At 46.2% G+C, this 18,789-nt stretch overlaps 1 protein-coding gene across 1 annotated transcript in view; it reads right to left on the reverse strand.

Annotated features, from left to right (window-relative positions):
- LOC137328114 (intestinal mucin-like protein) overlaps positions 1-10,860 on the reverse strand; it is a 63,906-nt gene extending 53,046 nt beyond the window's left edge. The window contains exons 1-3 of the mRNA XM_067994294.1: positions 10,785-10,860; positions 9,210-9,236; positions 5,713-5,739 (exon numbers count right to left, since the gene is read on the reverse strand). Coding sequence (XP_067850395.1) covers positions 5,713-5,739; positions 9,210-9,236; positions 10,785-10,860 — 130 coding nt within the window. The remainder of the gene's footprint in view (positions 1-5,712; positions 5,740-9,209; positions 9,237-10,784) is intronic.
- Positions 10,861-18,789: the final 7,929 nt, after the last annotated feature.

The raw sequence follows: 18,789 nt of genomic DNA on the forward strand, positions 1-18,789 counted from the left end.
AGCGGAGTGACATGTGCAATTTTCCAATCGAGAGGGACAGTTCCTGAATCTAGAGAACTTTGAAAGATTATAGTTCAGGCATCTGCAATGTGCTCACCTACTTCCTTTAAAACCCTGGGATGGAAACCATCAGGTCCTGGGGATTTGTCACTCTTTAGTGCTATTAATTTCTTCATTACTGTTGCTTTACTTATATTAATTTTATCGAGTCCCTGTCCCCGATTCAATACAAGTTTTCTTGGGTTGTCCGGCATGCTATCCTCTTTTTCTACTGTAAATACTGTCTCTGTCTCATCCCATTGAAGTCGGCCTTGCCCAAGTCTAGAATCTTAGCAGCTGATTCACTTTTTTCCCTTTCAAACACTACATTGAATTCGATCATGTTATGATCACTATTGGATAGATGTTCACGCACAGTTAAGCTGTTAACTAAATCTGGTTCATTACTCATTACTAAATCTAGTATGGCTTGCCCCCTTGTTGCATCTTGGACATACTGCTGTAGAAAACTATCCCGGACTCACTCAAGAAATTCACTACCTTTCTGACAGTTGCTAGTTTGCTTTTCCCAATCTATGTGAAGGTTAAAGTCCCCCATTAAGACCACTATGCCTTTCTTACACGCTTGTCTAATCTCTGCATTTATACAATCTAGCACTTCAGAGCTGCTGCCAGGGCTCCTATATACAGCTCCCACTATAGTCTTAGATCCTTTCCTATTTCTCAATTCAACCCATAAGGTCTCTGTTGGCTGCTTACCTCTCGTTATATCCTCCTTTATCATTGAAGTGATTTCATCTCTGATCATTAAGGCTACTCCTCCCCCTCTTCCATTTTCCCTATCTCTCCTGTAGACCTTATAACCCAGTATAATTAGTTCCCAATCCTGACCATCCTGCAGCCATGTCTCAGTAATAGCTTTCATGTCATACCCTCCAATTTGAATTTGTACCTGTCGTTCATTTAATTTATTCCTTATACTCCGTGCATTTGTATATATAGAACTCTTAGTTGGGCCACACACCCGAGCCTGACCTTCAGCTTTGATGCTGGGTAAATCGCCTTACGCCTTCTAGTTTGTATTTTATCTGTCGTGCCTAAAGTACACTTTCTTTCCGCTGCTCTACGCTTTCCCCTTTCACTTGTTCTTGAACAACTGTTTGTACAATTTGTATTGTAGATTTCCACTGGGTTTTCCCTTCTCTTGCTGCTCTCAACTTTATTCCCTTCTGACTCCCCACTCAGGTTCCCATCCCCCTGCCACTCTAGTTTAAACCTTCCCCAACAGCCCATAAAAGACGGAAATGAGGAGGAATTTCTTCTCCCAGAGGGTCGTGAATCTTTGGAATTCTTTACCCCAAAAAGCTGTGGAGGCTGAGTCATTGAATACATTCAAGGCTGAGTTAGACAAATTTTTGATCAGCAAGGGAGTCAAAGGACCTGGGGAAAAGGTGGGAAAGTGGAGTTGAGGTAAAAATCAAATCAGCCATGATCTCATTGAATGGCGGAGCAGGCTCGAGGGGCCGAATGGCCTACTCCTGCTCCTATCTCTTATGGTCTTATGGTCTCTTATGGTCACTCATTAACGACAATCTCTCACTGATCCAATCCTGGGGCAGTGTTCAATGACATCGGCCCTGAAATTCCCCAGTCCCATCACTGATCTCCACCTGCAATTTTGGTGGGAGACGGGAAGAAATCCCAGACAAAGGGCCTAAATAGACATTTGGTCCTCACCTGAGTGTAAAATGTAAGTCACTGTCCAGTTTATGACATTCACGACAACAAATATAATGAATGCTCTGTGCAGGGTCAGCGGACGGTGGATTATCCGGTCTCAGTACAGAGCCAGATCTCAGGTTGCTCGCCCATTTATACAGTCCAGCTGACCTTGAGTGATCTCATGAGATCAGCTCATTTAAATAATTTGTGTACATGTTTAGACACTCAGGCCCAGGGATATATAATCATTGAATGATTCAGCACAGAAGGAGGCAATTTGGTCTATCGTGCCTGTCCTGGCTCCTTGAAAGAGCGATCCAATTAGTGCCATTTACCTGCACTTTCCCAGAGCCCTGAAAGTTCTTCCCCTTCAAGAACTGATAAAATTCCCTTTCGATAGTTATTATTGAATGGGCTTCCACCACACTTTCAGGCAGCACAATCCAGATTTTAACACTTGTTTATCATAATTTTGAACCACTCTATTAAATCTTCTCTTTACCTTCTCTGCTCTGAGGAGAAAATAAAAGTTTCTGCGGACAAAGGAGAATCCGAGCGAGGACTTTGACCCTGGGCCCTCAGATTATAAGTCTGATGCTCCACCGACTGAGCTATCCATATAGGGAGCGTATTCAGACCTGCCTATCTCATAATCCAGTCGCTCTTAAAGGGCTCCTGACAAACTGTCACTTCAAAATAATTGGACTTATGGGGTAGAAGTGGGCCAAAGTCAAAACCTCTCAAAATCAAAGATATTCAAACTCAGACTGACATGTTTCTTTACCTGGTTTATAGGAGTAGGGTATTTCTCCTGGAAAAGAAGGATTAAAATTTCAATTAACATTAAAAAGGAAGGAAATTGTTGGGCATTCACTTGTTTCAAGAACAGATGGGACAGACACTAAATAACTTCCTGCTCAGAAACTGTAAAATACAAACAGTCCCTGCTCGCTCGTTAGAACTGGCAAAACTTAGAGCAACAGAAACTAAAGTTTGCGGACAGGCCCGAGGGGCTGAATGATCTATTCCAGTTCCTATATTCCTGTGTGAAGTACAATATTTCGGAGACTCGATACCAGATAGGCACCAATCAGTCACATGATTGATTCTGATCGAAGCAGAGCATCAAATGTAACGAATCAAACCTCACTGGTTTTATGAAGGGGAAATCATGTCTGACAAATTTATTAGAGTTCTTTGAGGAAGTAACGGGCAGGGTGGATAAAGGGGAACCAATGGATGCAGTATATTTGGATTTCCAAAAGGCATTCGAAAAGGTGCCACAGAAAAGATTACTGCACAAGATAAGAGCCCATGGTGTTTGGGTTAATATACTGGCATGGATAGAGGATTGGCTAACTAACAGAAAACAAAGAGTCGGGATAAAAGGGTCATTTTCAAAATGGCAATCTGTAACTAGTGGGGTGCCGCAGGGCTCAGTGCTGGGGCCTCAACTATTTACAATATATATCAATGACTTGGATGACGGAAAAGAGTATCTTGTGGAAAACTTTGATGATGTTACAAAGATAGATGGAAAAGCAAGTTGAGATGAGGACACAAAGTGTCTGCAAAGGGATTGTGACAGGTTAAGCGAATTGGCAAAAATTTGGCAGATGGAATATAATGTGGGAAAATGTGGAGTCATCCACTTTGGGAAGAAAAATGAAAAAGCAAAACATTATTTGAATGGAAAAGTACTGCAAAATGCTGCGGTACAGATGGATCTGGGTGTCCTCATACATGAAACACAAAATGTCAACATACAGGTGCAGCAGGTAATCCGGAAGGCAATTGGAATATTGGCCATTATTTCTAGGGGGATGGAATATAAAAGCAGGGAAGTCATGCTACAACTGTACAGGGTGCTGGTGAGACCACACCTGGAGTACTGCGTACAGTTCTGGTGCCCTTATTTAAGGAAGGACATACTTTCATTGGAGGCAGTACAGAGAAGGTTCACTAGGTTGATTCCGGGTATGGAAGGGTTGTCTTATGAGGAAAGATTGAACAGGTTGGGTCTATACTCATTGGAGTTTAGAAGAATGAGAGGAGATCTTATTGAAACGTACAAGATTCTGAGGCGACTCGATAGGGTAGATACTGAGAGGATGTTACCCCTCATGGGGGAATCTAAAACTAGGGGGCATAGTCTCAGAATAAGGGGTCGCCCATTTAAGATGGAAATGAGGAGGAATTTCTTCTCCAAGAGGGTCGTGAATCGTTGGGATTCTTTACCCCAAAAAGCTGTGGAGGCTGAGTCACTGAATACATTCAAGGCTGAGTTAGACAAATTTTTGATCAGCAAGGGAGTTGAGATTAAAATCAGATTAGCCATGATCTCATCGAATGGCGGAGCAGGCTCGAGGGGTCAAATGGCCTACTCCTGCTCCTATCTCTTATGGTCTTATGTTCTCTTATGGTCACTCATTAGTTACATTCTCTCACTGATCCAATCCTGGGGCAGTGTTCAATGACATCGGCCCTGAAATTCCCCAGTCCCATCACTGATCTCCTCCTGTAATTTTGGTGGGAGATGGGAAGAAATCCCAGACAAAGTGCGGAAATGGACATTTAGTTCTCACCTGAGTGTAAAATGTAAGTCACTGTCCAGTTTATAACATTCACTACCACAAATATAATGAATGCTCTGTCCAGGGTCAGCGGACGGTGGATTATCCGGTCTCAGTACAGAGCCAGATCTCAGGTTGCTCGCCCATTTATACAGTCCAGCTGATCTTGAGTGATCTCATGAGGTCAGCTCATTTAAATAATTTGTATACACGCCTGAGCACTCTGTCCCAGGTATATATTAGCATTGAATGATTCAGCATGGAAGGAGGCCATTCGGCTCATTGTGCCTGTACTGGCTCATTGAAAGAGCGATCCAATTGGTGCCAATCACCTTCACTTTCCCTCGAGCTGTGCGAATGTTTCCCCTTCAAGTACTGATACAATTCCCTTTCGATAGTTATTATTGAATCTGCTTCCACCACACTTTCAGGCAATTCCAGATTTTAACAACATGCTTATTATAATTTGGAACAAGTCGATTAAATCTCCTCTTTACCTCCTCCGCTCTAAGGAGAAAATACCAATATCTGTAGAAAAAGGAGAATCCGAGCGAGGACTTTGACCCTGGGTCCTCAGATTATAAGTCTGATGCTCCACCGACTGAGCTATCCATATAGGGAGCGTATTCACACCTGCCTATCTAATAATCCAGTCGCTCTTAAAGGGCTCCTGACACACTGTCACTTCAAAATAATTGGACTTATGGGGTAGAAGTGGGCCAAAGTCAAAACCTCTCAAAATCAAAGATATTCAAACTCAGACTGACATGTTTCTTTACCTGGTTTATAGGAGTAGGGTATTTCTCCTGGAAAAGAAGGATTAAAATTTCAATTCACATTAAAAAGGAAGGAAATTGTTGGGCATTCACTTGTTTCAAGAACAGATGGGACAGACACTAAATAACTTCCTGCTCAGAAACTGTAAAATATAAACAGCTTGTTAGAACTGGCAAAACTTAGAGCAACAGAAAGTAAAGTTTGCGGACAGGCCCGAGGGGCTGAATGATCTATTCCAGTTCCTATATTCCTGTGTGAAGTACAATGTTTGGGAGACTCGATACCAGATAGGCACCAATCAGACACATGATTGATTCTGATTGAAGCAGAGAACCAAATGTAACGAATCAAACCTCACTGGTTTTATGAAGGGGAAATCGTGTCTGACAAATTTATTAGAGTTCTTTGAGGAAGTAACGGGCAGGATGGATAAAGGGGAACCAATGGATGCAGTATATTTGGATTTTCAAATGGCATTCGATAAGGTGCCACATAAAAGATAACTGCACAAGATAAGAGCTCATGGTATTTGGGGTAATATACTGGCATGGACAGAGGAATGGCTAACTAACAGAAAACAAAGAGTCGGGATAAAAGGCTCATTTTCATAATTCAATCTCAGACTGACATGTTTCTTTACCTGGTTCATAGGAGTAGGGTATTTCTCCTGGAAAAGAAAGATTAAAATTTCAATTAACATTAAAAAGGAAGGAAATTGTTGGTCATTCACTTGTTTCAAGAACAGATGGGACAGACATTAAATAATTTGATAATCACAAACTGTAAAATACAAACAGTCCCTGCTCCCTTTTCGAACTGGCAAAACTTAGAGCAACAGAAAGTAAAGTTTGCGGACAGGCCCGAGGGGCTGAATGATCTATTCCAGTTCCTATATTCCTGTGTGAAGTACAATGTTTGGGAGACTCGATACCAGATAGGCACCAATCAGATACATGATTGATTCTGATCGAAGCAAAGCATCAAATGTAACAAATCAAACCTCACTCATTAATTAAACTACTAACGGGAGGAGGAGGCTCTGTAAACATCCAAATCCTCAACGATGGCGGAGTCCAGTGAGTGCAAAAGACAAGGCTGAAGTGTTTGCAACCATCTTCAGCCAGAAGTGCCGAGTGGATGATCCATCTCGGCCTCCTCCCGATATCCCCACCATCACAGAAGCCAGCCTTCAGCCAATTCGATTCACTCCACGTGATGTCAAGTAATGGCTGAGTGCACTGGATACAGCAAAGGCTATGGGCCCCGACAACATCCCAGCTGTAGTGCTGAAGACTTGTGCTCCAGAACTAGCTGCGCCTCTCGCCAAGCTGTTCCAGTACAGCTACAACACTGGCATCTACCCGACAATGTGGAAAATTGCCGAGGTATGTCCTGTCCACAAAAAGCAGGACAAATCCAATCCAGCCAATTACCGCCCCATCAGTCTACTCTCAATCATCAGCAAAGTGATGGAAGGTGTCGTTGACAGTGCTATCAAGCGGCACTTACTCACCAATAACCTGCTGACCGATGCTCAGTTTGGGTTCTGCCAGGACCGCTCGGCTGCAGACCTCATTACAGCCCTTAACTGGACCAGCCATATAAATACTGTGGCTACAAGAGCAGGTCAGTTGAGTTTCTGGTCAATGGTGACCCCCAGGATGTTGATGGTGGGGGACTCGGCGATGGTAATGCCTTTGAATGTCAAGGGGAGGTGGTTCGACTCTCTCTTGTTGGAGATCGTCATTGCCTGGCACTTGTCTGGCGCGAATGTTACTTGCCACTTATCAGCCCAAGCCTGGATGTTGTCCTGGTCTTGCTGCATGCGGGCTCGGACTGCCTCATTATTTGAGGGGTTGCGAATGGAACTGAAAACTGTGCAATCATCAGCGAACATCCCCATTTCTGACCTTATGATGGAGGGAAGGTCATTGATGAAGCAGCTGAAGATGGTTGGGCCTCGGACACTGCCTTGAGGAACTTCTGCAGCAATGCCCTTGGGCAGAGATGATTGGCCTCCAACAACCACTACCATCTTCCTTTTTACTAGGTATGACTCCAGCCACTGGAGAATTTTCCCTCTGATTCCGATTGACTTCAATTTTACTCGGGCTCATTGGTGTCACACTCTGTCAAATGCTGCCTTTACGTCAAGGGCAGTCACTCTCACTTCACCTCTGGAATTCAGCTCTTTTGTCCATGTTTGGACCAAGGCTGTAATGAGGTCTGGAGCCGAATGGTCCTGGCGGAACCCAAACTGAGCATCGGTGAGCAGGTTATTGGTGAGTAAGTGCCGCTTGATAGCACTGTCGATGACACCTTCCATCACTTTGCTGATGATTGAGAGTAGACTGATGGTGCGGTAATTGGCTGGATTGGATTTGTCCTGCTTTTTGTGGACAGGACATACCTGGGCAATTTTCCACATTGTCGGGTGGATGCCAATGTTGTAGCTGTACTGGAACAGCTTGGCTGGAGGCGCAGCTAGTTCTGGAGCACAAATCTTCAGCACTACAGCTGGGATGTTGTCGGGGCCCATAGCCTTTGCTGTATCCACTGCACTCAGCCATTACTTGACATCACGTGGAGTGAATCGAATTGGCTGAAGGCTGGCTTCTGTGATGGTGGGGATATCGGGAGGAGGCCGAGATGGATCATCCACTCGGCACTTCTGGCTGAAGATGGTTGCAAACACTTCAGCCTTGTCTTTTGCACTCACTGGACTCCGCCATCGTTGAGGATGCGGATGTTTACAGAGCCTCCTCCTCCCGTTAGTTTAATTGTCCACCACCATTCACGACTGGAATTCACTGTGTTCTTATGTTCTTATGTATGTTCTGACCGCAGAGCTTTGATCTGATCCGTTGGTTGTGCAATCGCTTCGCTCTGTCTATAGCATATTGCTTCCACTGTTTAGCATGCATGTAGTCCTGAGTTGTAGCTTCACCAGGTTGGCACCTCATTTTTCGGTGCGCCTGGTGCTGCTCCTGGCATGCTCTTCTACACTCCTGATTGAACCAGGGTTGATCCCCTGGCTTGTTGGTAATGGTAGAGTGAGGAATATGCCGGGCCATGAGGTTACAGATTGTGCTGGAATACAATTCTGCTGCTGCTGATGGCCCACAGCACCTCATGGATGCCCAGTTTTGAGCTGCTAGATCTGATCTGAATCTATCCCATTTAGCACGGTGGTAGTGCCACACAACACGTTGGATGGTGTCCTCAGTGCAAAGACGGGACTTTGTCTCCACGAGTACTGTGCGGTGGTCAGTCCTACCAATACTGTCATGGACAGATGCATTTGCGACAGGTAGATTGGTGAGGACAAGGTCAAGTAAGTTTTTCCCTTGTGTTGGTTCGCTCACCACCTGCCGCAGGCCCAGTCTGGCAGCTATGTCCTTCAGGACTCGGCCAGCTCGGTCAGTAGTGGTGATACCGAGCCACTCTTGGTGATGAACATTGAAGTCCCCCAACCAGAGTACATTCTGTGCCCTTGCTACCCTCAGTGCTTCCTCCAATAGGTGTTCAACATGGAGGAGGACTGATTCATCAGCTGAGGGAGGACGGTCGGTGGTAATTCACTCCAACAAATATAATTAATGCTCTGTGCAGGGTCAGCGGACGGTGGATTATCCGGTCTCAGTACAGAGCCAGATCTCAGGTTGCTCGCCCATTGATACAGTGCAGCTGACCTTGAGTGATCTCATGAGGTCGGCTCATTTAACTAACATGTGTACATGTCAAAGCACTCTGGTTCAAATATATATGTAATCATTGAATGATTCAGCACTGAAAGAGGCCATTCGGCCCAGAGTGACTATTCTGGCTCTTTGAAAGAGTGATCCAATTAGTGCCATTCACCTGCTCATTTCTCAGAGCCCGGAAAATTTTTCCCCTTCAAGCACTGATACAGTTCCCTTCAAATAGTTATTATTGAATCTGCTTCCACCACATTTTCAGGCAGCATATTCCAGATATTAACAACTTGCTGATTATAATTTTGAACAACCCGATTAAATCTCCTCTTTACCTTCTCTGCTCTAAGGAGTAAATATCAGTTTCTGGGGTAGAAGTGGGCCAAAGTCAAAACCTCTCAAAATCAAAGATATTCAAACTCAGACTGACATGTTTCTTTACCTGGTTTATAGGAGTCGGGTATTTCTCCTGGAAAAGAAGGAATAAAATTTCAATTAACGTTAAAAAGGAAGTATATTGTTGGGCATTCTCTTGTTTCAACAACAGATGGGACAGACACTAAGGGCCCGATATTAGGAGGGAGTTGGGTTGTCAGCGGGGGGTCGACTGGGCGGGTGGGTAACGCGCCCAGTGAATTCGGGGTGCTCCGCACGCGATCGCAGCCTAATTGAAGGTACTTACGTGTGGCTTCCGGGTTTCCCGTTCCAGACCTGCGCAGTGGGCGCACTGCACACCCGCATCACAGGCTGTCAGCAGGAGGAGCCCGATTTAAAGGGGCAGTCCTCCAATGCTCCTCCTGCAGCAAAGAAACATTTTTGTAGCATGAAGCAGGCCAGAGGCAAGGCTGCTCCAAGGTTCTCAGACTCCTCACTCCAGGTGCTGCTCGATGGGGTCAGGAGGAGGAGGGAAATTCTGTTTCCATCTGATGGGTGGAGGTGGCCTCCCTCTCCCACCAAGAAGGCCTGGCTGGAGCTGGCCGAGGAGGTCAGCAGCAGCGGCAATGTGTGTCGAACCTGGGTCCAGTGCAGGAAGAGATTTAATGACCGAACCAGGTCAGCCAAAGTGAGTACACTTACGCATTCTCCCACACTCCGTCTTCCACATCACCTCCACCACCACACAACTCCTTCTGCACTGCCTCCACAATGCTCTCACATCACTCCTCGCATCCTTTCAACCATCATCCTCACCGTGCCTGCACATACTCACCGCCCCTGTCCCCATTCGAACACTACCACGCAACCCAATCCTCATACAATCTCATGGCGATGTCTCACACACACCCTCCCATGCATCTCCCTCATGGTCACCCCCACCCACACCAATTCATGCAGCAGGTCACCATGCAACCATCACTCAATCACGCCTGTGTTTAGCCTTGATAGGAGAAGAGATGCCAGAATGCCCGGGAGAGGGCACAGACCGGAGGGGGCCCGCCACACCAGGTGGCATTAACAGATGTGGAGCAACAGGCACTCGAGATAAGCCGCACGCTGGAGTGTCTGTCCGTGGCGGACGCCGAGACTGGGAGCACACAAGCGGCTGGTGACAGAAATCTAACACTCAGCACTCATGATAGTGAATGATCTTAGCATCACTTGGCATCTGCAGCACCTCAACATCTGTCCACATGCTTAATATTGCTTTCTGTTCTTTTGCAGGGCCATCGGCGAGCACCGTGACTGTGGAGGGCGATTCCTCAGAGGACCTGCCGGCCTCTGAGGGGGCACCGTCACATCTGAGCCAGCCATCCACCAGCGCAGATACACACACCTCGGTGGGTCCCCGTCCTCACTTAGTTGGGCTTGCACATGGTGAGTCACCACGCACATGTGAGCACGAGCAGACCTTGGTGGCAGGGTCAGTCGTGGAGAGTCCGCGTCGGTGGGAGCACTCTTCTCCAGGCTTTGCTCAGCTGGACACAGATGCTGAACCCTGGGGGGCCAGCCATGAAAAGGAGAGCCATCGAGGGGCAGGAGCACATTGCCAAGGTACTGGAACATTTGCCACACGCACTCTCCACAATCGCGCAGAGGATGGAGGAATCCAACTCCTGCATGAGTGGAATACTGTCACAGGGACGTGAAGGCATCTCTGAGATAGTGTCGTGGGTAGGTGCAGGAATGTCTGCGATTGAGGAATGGCTAGCTTCCATCGAGCTTCAAGCACGGCTCAACAATGAGTCCATTCAGGCCCTGACAACGGCCCTTCGGATTCAGTTGTAAGGTATCTGCTGCCTCAAAGAGGCTGACAGATACCTTAGAACTGGCCTTCCAAGACTTCACACAAGTCCTCCAAACTGTCATCCAGCAGGGTGGAAGGAGTGATGAGGGCCTGGGCCAGGAGAAGGATGTTGGTGAAAGGAGACATGGAAGTGGGGACGCCACTCAAAGCGCCCCCATGTCTCACCCATTGCCCCCCTCTCAACCAGTACCCGCGATGCTGCCTCCTCTCCAGGTGGCTGAGTCTGCCCCTGCACAGGTTCAGGTGGAGCAGTCTTTGGAGGGGCCCTCACGGGCACCGAAACCCAGAGAGCGTCCGCGCAAAGCATCTCATCGGTCAGGGCATGGACACGAGCAACCCGCCACTACCTCTGCTGAAGCCAAAGGGGTAGCACCACGTAAGGGTTCCCGTAAACGTAAGGCAAAGGTTTTGTGAGCACAAAGGGGATGCACAAGGGTGTTTGACGATTTGTCATGTTTTTTATTTATTTTTGTTTTCATCCACATTCACAATAAATATTATTATTATCACCACTACTGCCATGTCTTGCCCATTCTTGACTGGCTTGTGGAATAGGTCCCTTTGATGAGGTTCACCATGAACACCCACACTTGATGCCACTCATTAGGTCATTCTACAGTTTTGTGCAGGGGGCCAGGGGAGGGTGCTGGTGTGGCCGCTCCTCTGTCCAGGTTGTGAGGACTGGACTCTTCTCATTTTCTGATGTTAGGAGAACCGTTCACACATCAGTGATTCCCTGGCCTGACGAGCAGCCAGGTGAGCCGCTGTTCTGCCCATGGGTTGCTCCACCTCCTACCCCTCCTCAATGTGGGTGGCAGATGTGAATGGGGCCTCCTCCAGCGGCACCCCTCTGTTGTGCCATGTTGTGCAGGACACAACGCACGACTATAATGCATCCCACTCTGTCTGGTGCATATTGAAGCCCTCCCCGAGGACGATCAAGGCACCTGAAGTGCATCTTGAGCACCCTATAGCTTGCTCAATTGTAGATCAAGTAGTGATGTGGCTGTCGTTATATCGACTTGTTGCTCGGTGGTGGGGTTCCTCAAAGGTGTCATGAGCCGCGTGTGCAGGTTGAGGGCAGTGGTGACTTTGACAGCGACAGGTAAGAAGATGCTGCTCGGGCCAGCCGGGAGCAGCTCGTTATTCAGGAGGCTGCAGATGTCCACGACTACCTGGCGACTGACTCTGAGCCTCCGTGTGCACTGCTCCTCAGAGAGGTCCAGGAAGCTGAGCCTCGGTCTGTAGACTCTGTGGCGAGGGTAGTGCACTCTGCGACGCGTCTCTCTCTGCGGTAGCCCTCCCTCCTGCTGTGCAGGTGGATGTGTCACAGCACTCTGTTGTGGAGCTCCACATGTCAGAGGTGGACAGCGTGGCCGCCGAGGCTGGTGGTGCTGTTCGTCCTCCGAGGAGGTCATGACTGCAGCTACGGCGGCTCCCATCTGGAAGATGTCCATTTGAGGGGGTCCGCAAGAAAGGTAAATGTGTCTGGACACCGGGGTTGAGGTTCCAAGTTGGTGAATTTTAATGTTAGGAGGAAGATGGTGGAGGCCAAACTTTGTCCAAAGTGACAGAGTGGCCTCCTGCAGTGAGTGAGGGTCTCACGCAACAAACTGTCAAATGGATCTTTGCAGTTCCCACAGGCTGATGGCTGCAACACGTCCATTTGAACTGGGAGTGTTTCCCCCAGTACGGGAAACAGTCTCAGTTGAGTTGAAAATCCCACCCCTCCTAAAATATCATGTCAATCAGGTGTGTAAACGACCTGAAGTATCGACATAATTAGTTTAAGTCGATTCTTCCCCAGTCCCATCACTGATCTCCCCCTGTAATTTTAGTGGGAGACGGGAAGAAATCCCAGACAAAGGGCCGAAATGGACATTTGGTCCTCACCTGAGTGTAAAATGTAAGTCACCGTCCAGTTTATAACATTCACTACAACAAATATAATGAATGCTCTGTCCAGTGTCAGCGGACGGTGGATTATCCGGTCTCAGTACAGAGCCAGATCTCAGGTTGTTCGCCCATTTATACTGTCCAGCTGACCTTGAGTGATCTCATGAGGTCAGCTCATTTAAATAATTTTGGTACATGTTTATACACTCTGGCCCAGGTATATATAATCATTGAATGATTCAGCACAGAAGGAGGCCATTCGGCCCATCGTGCCTGTCCTGGCTCATTGAAAGAGCGATCCAATTAGTGCCTTTTACCTGCACTTTCCCCAGAGCCCTGCAAATTTTTCCCCTTCAAGCACTGATACAATTCCCTTTCGATAGTTATTATTGAATCTGCTTCCACCACTCTTTCAGGTAATTCCAGATTTTAACAACTTGCTGATTATAATTTTGAACAACTCGATTAAATCTCCTTTTTAGCTTCTCCGATCGAAAGAGGAAATAAAAGTTTGTGTAGACAAAGGAGAATCCGAGCAAGGACTTTGACCCTGGGTCCTCAGATTATCAGTCTGATGCTCCGCCGACTGAGCTATCCATATAGGGAGCGTATTCAGACCTGCCTATCTAATAATCCAGTCGCTCTTGAAGGGCTCCTGACAGACTGTCACTTCAAAATAATTGGATTTATGGGGTAGAAGTGGGCCAAAGTCAAAACCTCTCAAAATCAAAGATATTCAAACTCAGACTGACATGTTTCTTTACCTGGTTTATAGGAGTAGGGTATTTCTCCTGCAAAAGAAGGATTAAAATTTCAATTCACATTAAAAAGGAAGGAAATTGTTGGGCATTCACGTGTTTCAAGAACAGATGGGACAGAGAATAAATAACTTCCTGCTCAAAAACTGTAAAATACAAACAGTCCCTGCTCGCTTGTTGGAACTGGCAAAACTTAGAGCAACAGAAAGTAAAGTTTGCGGACAGGCCCGAGGGGCTGAATGATCTATTCCAGTTCCTATATTCCTGTGTGAAGTACAATATTTGGGAGACTCGATACCAGATAGGCACCAATCAGACACATGATTGATTCTGATCGAAGCAGAGCATCAAATGTAACGAATCAAACCTCACTGGTTTTATGAGGGGGAAATCGTGTCTGACAAATTTATTAGAGTTCTTTGAGGAAGTAACGGGCAGGGTGGATAAAGGGGAACCAATGGATGCAGTATATTTGGATTTCCAAAAGGCATTCGATAAGGTGCCACATAAAAGATAACTGCATAAGATAAGAGCTCATGGTGTTTGGGGTGATGTACTGGCATGGATAGAGGATTGGCTAACTAACAGAAAACAAAGAGTCGGGATAAAAGGGTCATTTTCAAAATGGCAATCTGTAACTAGTGGGGTGCCACAGGGATCAACTATTCACAATATATATCAATGACTTGATGAAGGAACAGAGTGTCATGTGGCCAAGTTTGCTGATGATACAAAGATAGGTGGAAAAGCAAGTTGCGATGAGGACACAAAGTGTCTGCAAAGGGATAGTGACAGGTTAAGCGAATGGGCAAAAATTTGGCAGATGGAATATAATGTGGGAAAATGTGAAGTCATCCACTTTGGGAGGAAAAATAAAAAAGCAAAATATTATTTGAATGGAGAAATACTACAAAATGCTGGGGTGCAGAGGGATCTGGGTGTCCTCGTACATGAAACACAAAAAGTCAACATACAGGTGCAGCAGGTAATCCGGAAGGCAAACGGAATATTGGCCTTTATTTCTCGCGGGATGGAGTATAAAAGCAGGGAAGTCATGCTACAACTGTACCGGGTGCTGGTGAGACCACACCTGGAGTCATGCACACAATTCTGGTGCCCTTATTTAGGGAAGGACATATTTGCATTGGAGGCAGTTCAGAGATGGTTCACTAGGTTGATTCCGGGTATGGAAGGATTGTCTTATGAGGAAAGATTGAACAGGTTGGGTCTATACTCATTTGAGTTTAGAAGAATGAGAGGAGATCTTATTGAAACGTTCAAGATTCTGAGGGGACTCGATAGGGTAGATGCTGAGAGGATGTTACCCCTCATGGGGGAATCTAAAACTAGGGGGCATAGTCTCAGAATAAGGGGTCGCCCATTTAAGACGGAAATGAGGAGGAATTTCTTCTCTCAGAGGGTTGTGAATCTTTGGAATTCTTTACCCCAAAAAGCTGTGGAGGCTGAGTCATTGAATACATTCAAGGCTGAGTTAGACAAAATTTTGATCAGCAAGGGAGACAAAGGATATGGGGAAAAGGTGGGAAAGTGGAGTTGAGGTAGAAATCAGAGCAGCCATGATCTCATTGAATGGCGGAGCAGGCTCGAGGGGCCGAATGGCCTACTCCTGCTCATATCTCTTATGCTCTTATGGTCTCTTCTGGTCACTCATTAATTACAATCTCTCACTGATCCAATCCTGGGGCAGTGTTCAATGACATCGGCCCTGAAATTCCCCAGTGGCATCACTGATCTTCTCCCGTAATTTTGGTGGGAGACGGGAAGAAATCCCAGACAAAGTGCGGAAATCGATATTTGGTCCTCACCTGAGTATAAAAATAAGTCACTGTCCAGTTTATAACATTCACGACAACAAATATGATGAATGCTCTGTCCAGGGTCAGCGGACGGTGGATTATCCGGTCTCAGTACAGAGCCAGATCTCAGGTTGCTCGCCCATTTATACAGTCCAGCTGACCTTGAGTGATCTCATGAGGTCAGCTCATTTAAATAATTTGTGCACATGTTTATACACTCTGGCCCAGGTATATATAATCATTGAATGATTCAGCACGGAAGGAGGCCATTTGGTCTATCATGCCTGTGCTGGCTCATTGAAAGATCGATCCAATTAGTGCCATTCAGCTGCACTTTCCCCAGAGCCCTGCAAATTTTTCTCCTTCAAGTACTGATACAGATCCCTTTCGATAGTCATTATTGAATCTGCTTCCACCACACTTTCAGGCAGCACATTCCAGATCTTAACAACTTGCTTATTATAATTTGGAACAACTCGATTGAATCTCCTATTTACCTCCTCTGCTCCAAGGAGAAAATACCAATATCTGTGGTCAAAGGAGAATCCGAGCGAGGACTTTGACCCTGGGTCCTCAGATTATCAGTCTGATTCTCCGCCGACTGAGCTATCCATATAGGGAGCGTATTCAGACCTGCCTATCTAATAATCCAGTCGCTCTTAAAGGGCTCCTGACACACTGTCAATTCAAAATAATTGGACTTATGGGGTAGAAGTGGGCCAAAGTCAAAACCTCTCAAAATTAAAGATATTCAAACTCAGACTGACATGTTTCTTTACCTGGTTTATAGGAGTAGGGTATTTCTCCTGCAAAAGAAGGATTAAAATTTCAATTCACATTAAAAAGGAAGGAAATTGTTGGGCATTCACGTGTTTCAAGAACAGATGGGACAGAGAATAAATAACTTCCTGCTCAAAAACTGTAAAATACAAACAGTCCCTGCTCGCTTGTTGGAACTGGCAAAACTTAGAGCAACAGAAAGTAAAGTTTGCGGACAGGCCCGAGGGGCTGAATGATCTATTCCAGTTCCTATATTCCTGTGTGAAGTACAATGTTTGGTGGACTCGATACCAGATAGGCACCAATCAGACACATGATTGATTCTGATCGAAGCAGAGAACCAAATGTAACGAATCAAACCTCACTCGTTAATTACAATCTCTCACTGACCCAATCCTGGGGCAGTGTTCAATGACATCGGCCCTGAAATTCCCCAGTCCCATCACTGATCACCTCCTGTAATTTTGGTGGGAGACTGGAAGAAATCCCAGACAAAGGGCCGAAATAGATATTTGGTCCTCACCTGAGTGTAAAATGTAAGTCACTGTCCAGTTTATGACATTCACTGCAACAAATATAATGAATGCTCTGTCCAGGGTCAGCGGACGGTGGATTATCCGGTCTCAGTACAGAGCCAGATCTCAGGTTGCTCGCCCATTTATACAGTCCAGCTGACCTTGAGTGATCTCATGAGGTCAGCTCATTTAAATAATTTGTGTACATGCCTGAACACCCTGGCCCAGGCATATATAATCATTGAATGATTCACCACGGAAGGAGGCCATTTGGTCTATCGTGCCTGTACTGGCTCATTGAAAGAGTGCTCCAGTTAGAGCCAATCACCTGCACTTTCCCAGAGCCCTGCAAATTTTTTCCCTTCAAGTACTGATACAATTCCCTTTAGATCGTTATTATTAAATCTGCTTCCACCACACTTTCAGGCAGTGCATTCCAGATATTTACAACTTGCTTATTATAATTTTGAACAACTCTCTTAAATCTCCTCTTCACCTTCTCTGCTCAAAGGAATAAATACCAGTTTCTGGGGTGGAAGTGGGCCAAAGTCAAAACCTCTCAAAATCAAAGATATTCAAACTCTGACTGACATGTTTCTTTACCTGGTTTATAGGAGTAGGGTATTTCTCCTGGAAAAGAAGGATTCAAATTTCAATTAACATTAAAAAGGAAATTGTTGAGCATTCACTTGTTTCAAGAACAGATGGGACAGACACTAAATAACTTCTTGCTCAGAAACTGTAAAATATAAACAGTCCCTGCTCGCTTGTTAGAACTGGCAAAACTTAGAGCAACAGAAACTAAAGTTTGCGGACAGGCCCGAGGGGCTGAATGATCTATTCCAGTTCCTATATTCCTGTGTGAAGTACAATGTTTGGTGGACTCGATACCAGATAGGCACCAATCTGACACATGATTGATTCTGATCGAAGCAGAGTACCAAACACAACAAATCGAACCTCACTCATTAATTAAACAACTAACGGGAGGAAGAGGCTCTGTCAACATCCCCATCCTCAACGATGGCTGAGTCCAGCACGTGAGTGCAAAAGACAAGACTGAAGCGTTTGCAACCATCTTCAGCCAGAAGTGCCGAGTGGATGATCCATCTCGGCCTCCTCCCGATATCCCCACCATCACAGAATTCAGTCTTCAGTCAGACCGAGTGTGGCACCAAGGAGCCCGAGTAAAATTGAAGTCAATGGGAATCAAGGGGAAAACTCTCCAGTGGCTGGAGACATACCTAGCACAAAGGAAGATGGCAGTGGTTGTTGGAGGCCAATCATCTTAGCACCAGGACATTGCTGCAGGTGTTCCTCAGGGCAGTGTCCTAGGCCCAAACATCTTCAGCTGCTTCATCAATGACCATCCCTCCATCATAAGGTCAGAAATGGGGATGTTCGCTGATGATTGCACAGAGTTCAGTTCCATTCGAAACCCCTCAGATAATGAAGCAGTCCGTGCCCGCATGCAGCAAGACCAGGACAACATCTAGGCTTGGGCTGATAAGTGGCAAGTAACATTCACGCCAGACAAGTGCCAGGTAATGACCAAATCCAAAAAGAGAGAGTCGAAACACCTCCCCTTGACATTCAACAGAATTACCATTGCCGAATCCCCCACCATCAACATCCTGGAGGTCACCATTGACCAGAAACTTAACTGGACCTGGCATATAAATACTGTGGCTACAAGAGCAGGTCAGAGGCTGGGTATTCTGCGGCGAGTGACTCACCTCCTGACTTCCCAAAGCCTTTCCACCATCTGCAAGGCACAAGTCAGGAGTGTGATGGAATACTCTCCACTTGCCTGGATGAGTGCAGCTCCAACAACACTCAAGAAGCTCGACACCATCCAAGATAAAGCAGCCTGCTTGAGTGGCACCCCATCCACCACCCTAAACATTCACTCCCTTCACCACCGGTGCACTGTGCCTGCAGTGTGTACCATCCACAGGATGCACTGCAGCAACTCGCCAAGGCTTCTTCGACAGCACACCCCAAACCCGCG

Source organism: Heptranchias perlo, chromosome 12 (assembly GCF_035084215.1).
Source record: "Heptranchias perlo isolate sHepPer1 chromosome 12, sHepPer1.hap1, whole genome shotgun sequence".
Classification (NCBI taxonomy): Eukaryota; Metazoa; Chordata; class Chondrichthyes; order Hexanchiformes; family Hexanchidae; genus Heptranchias; species Heptranchias perlo.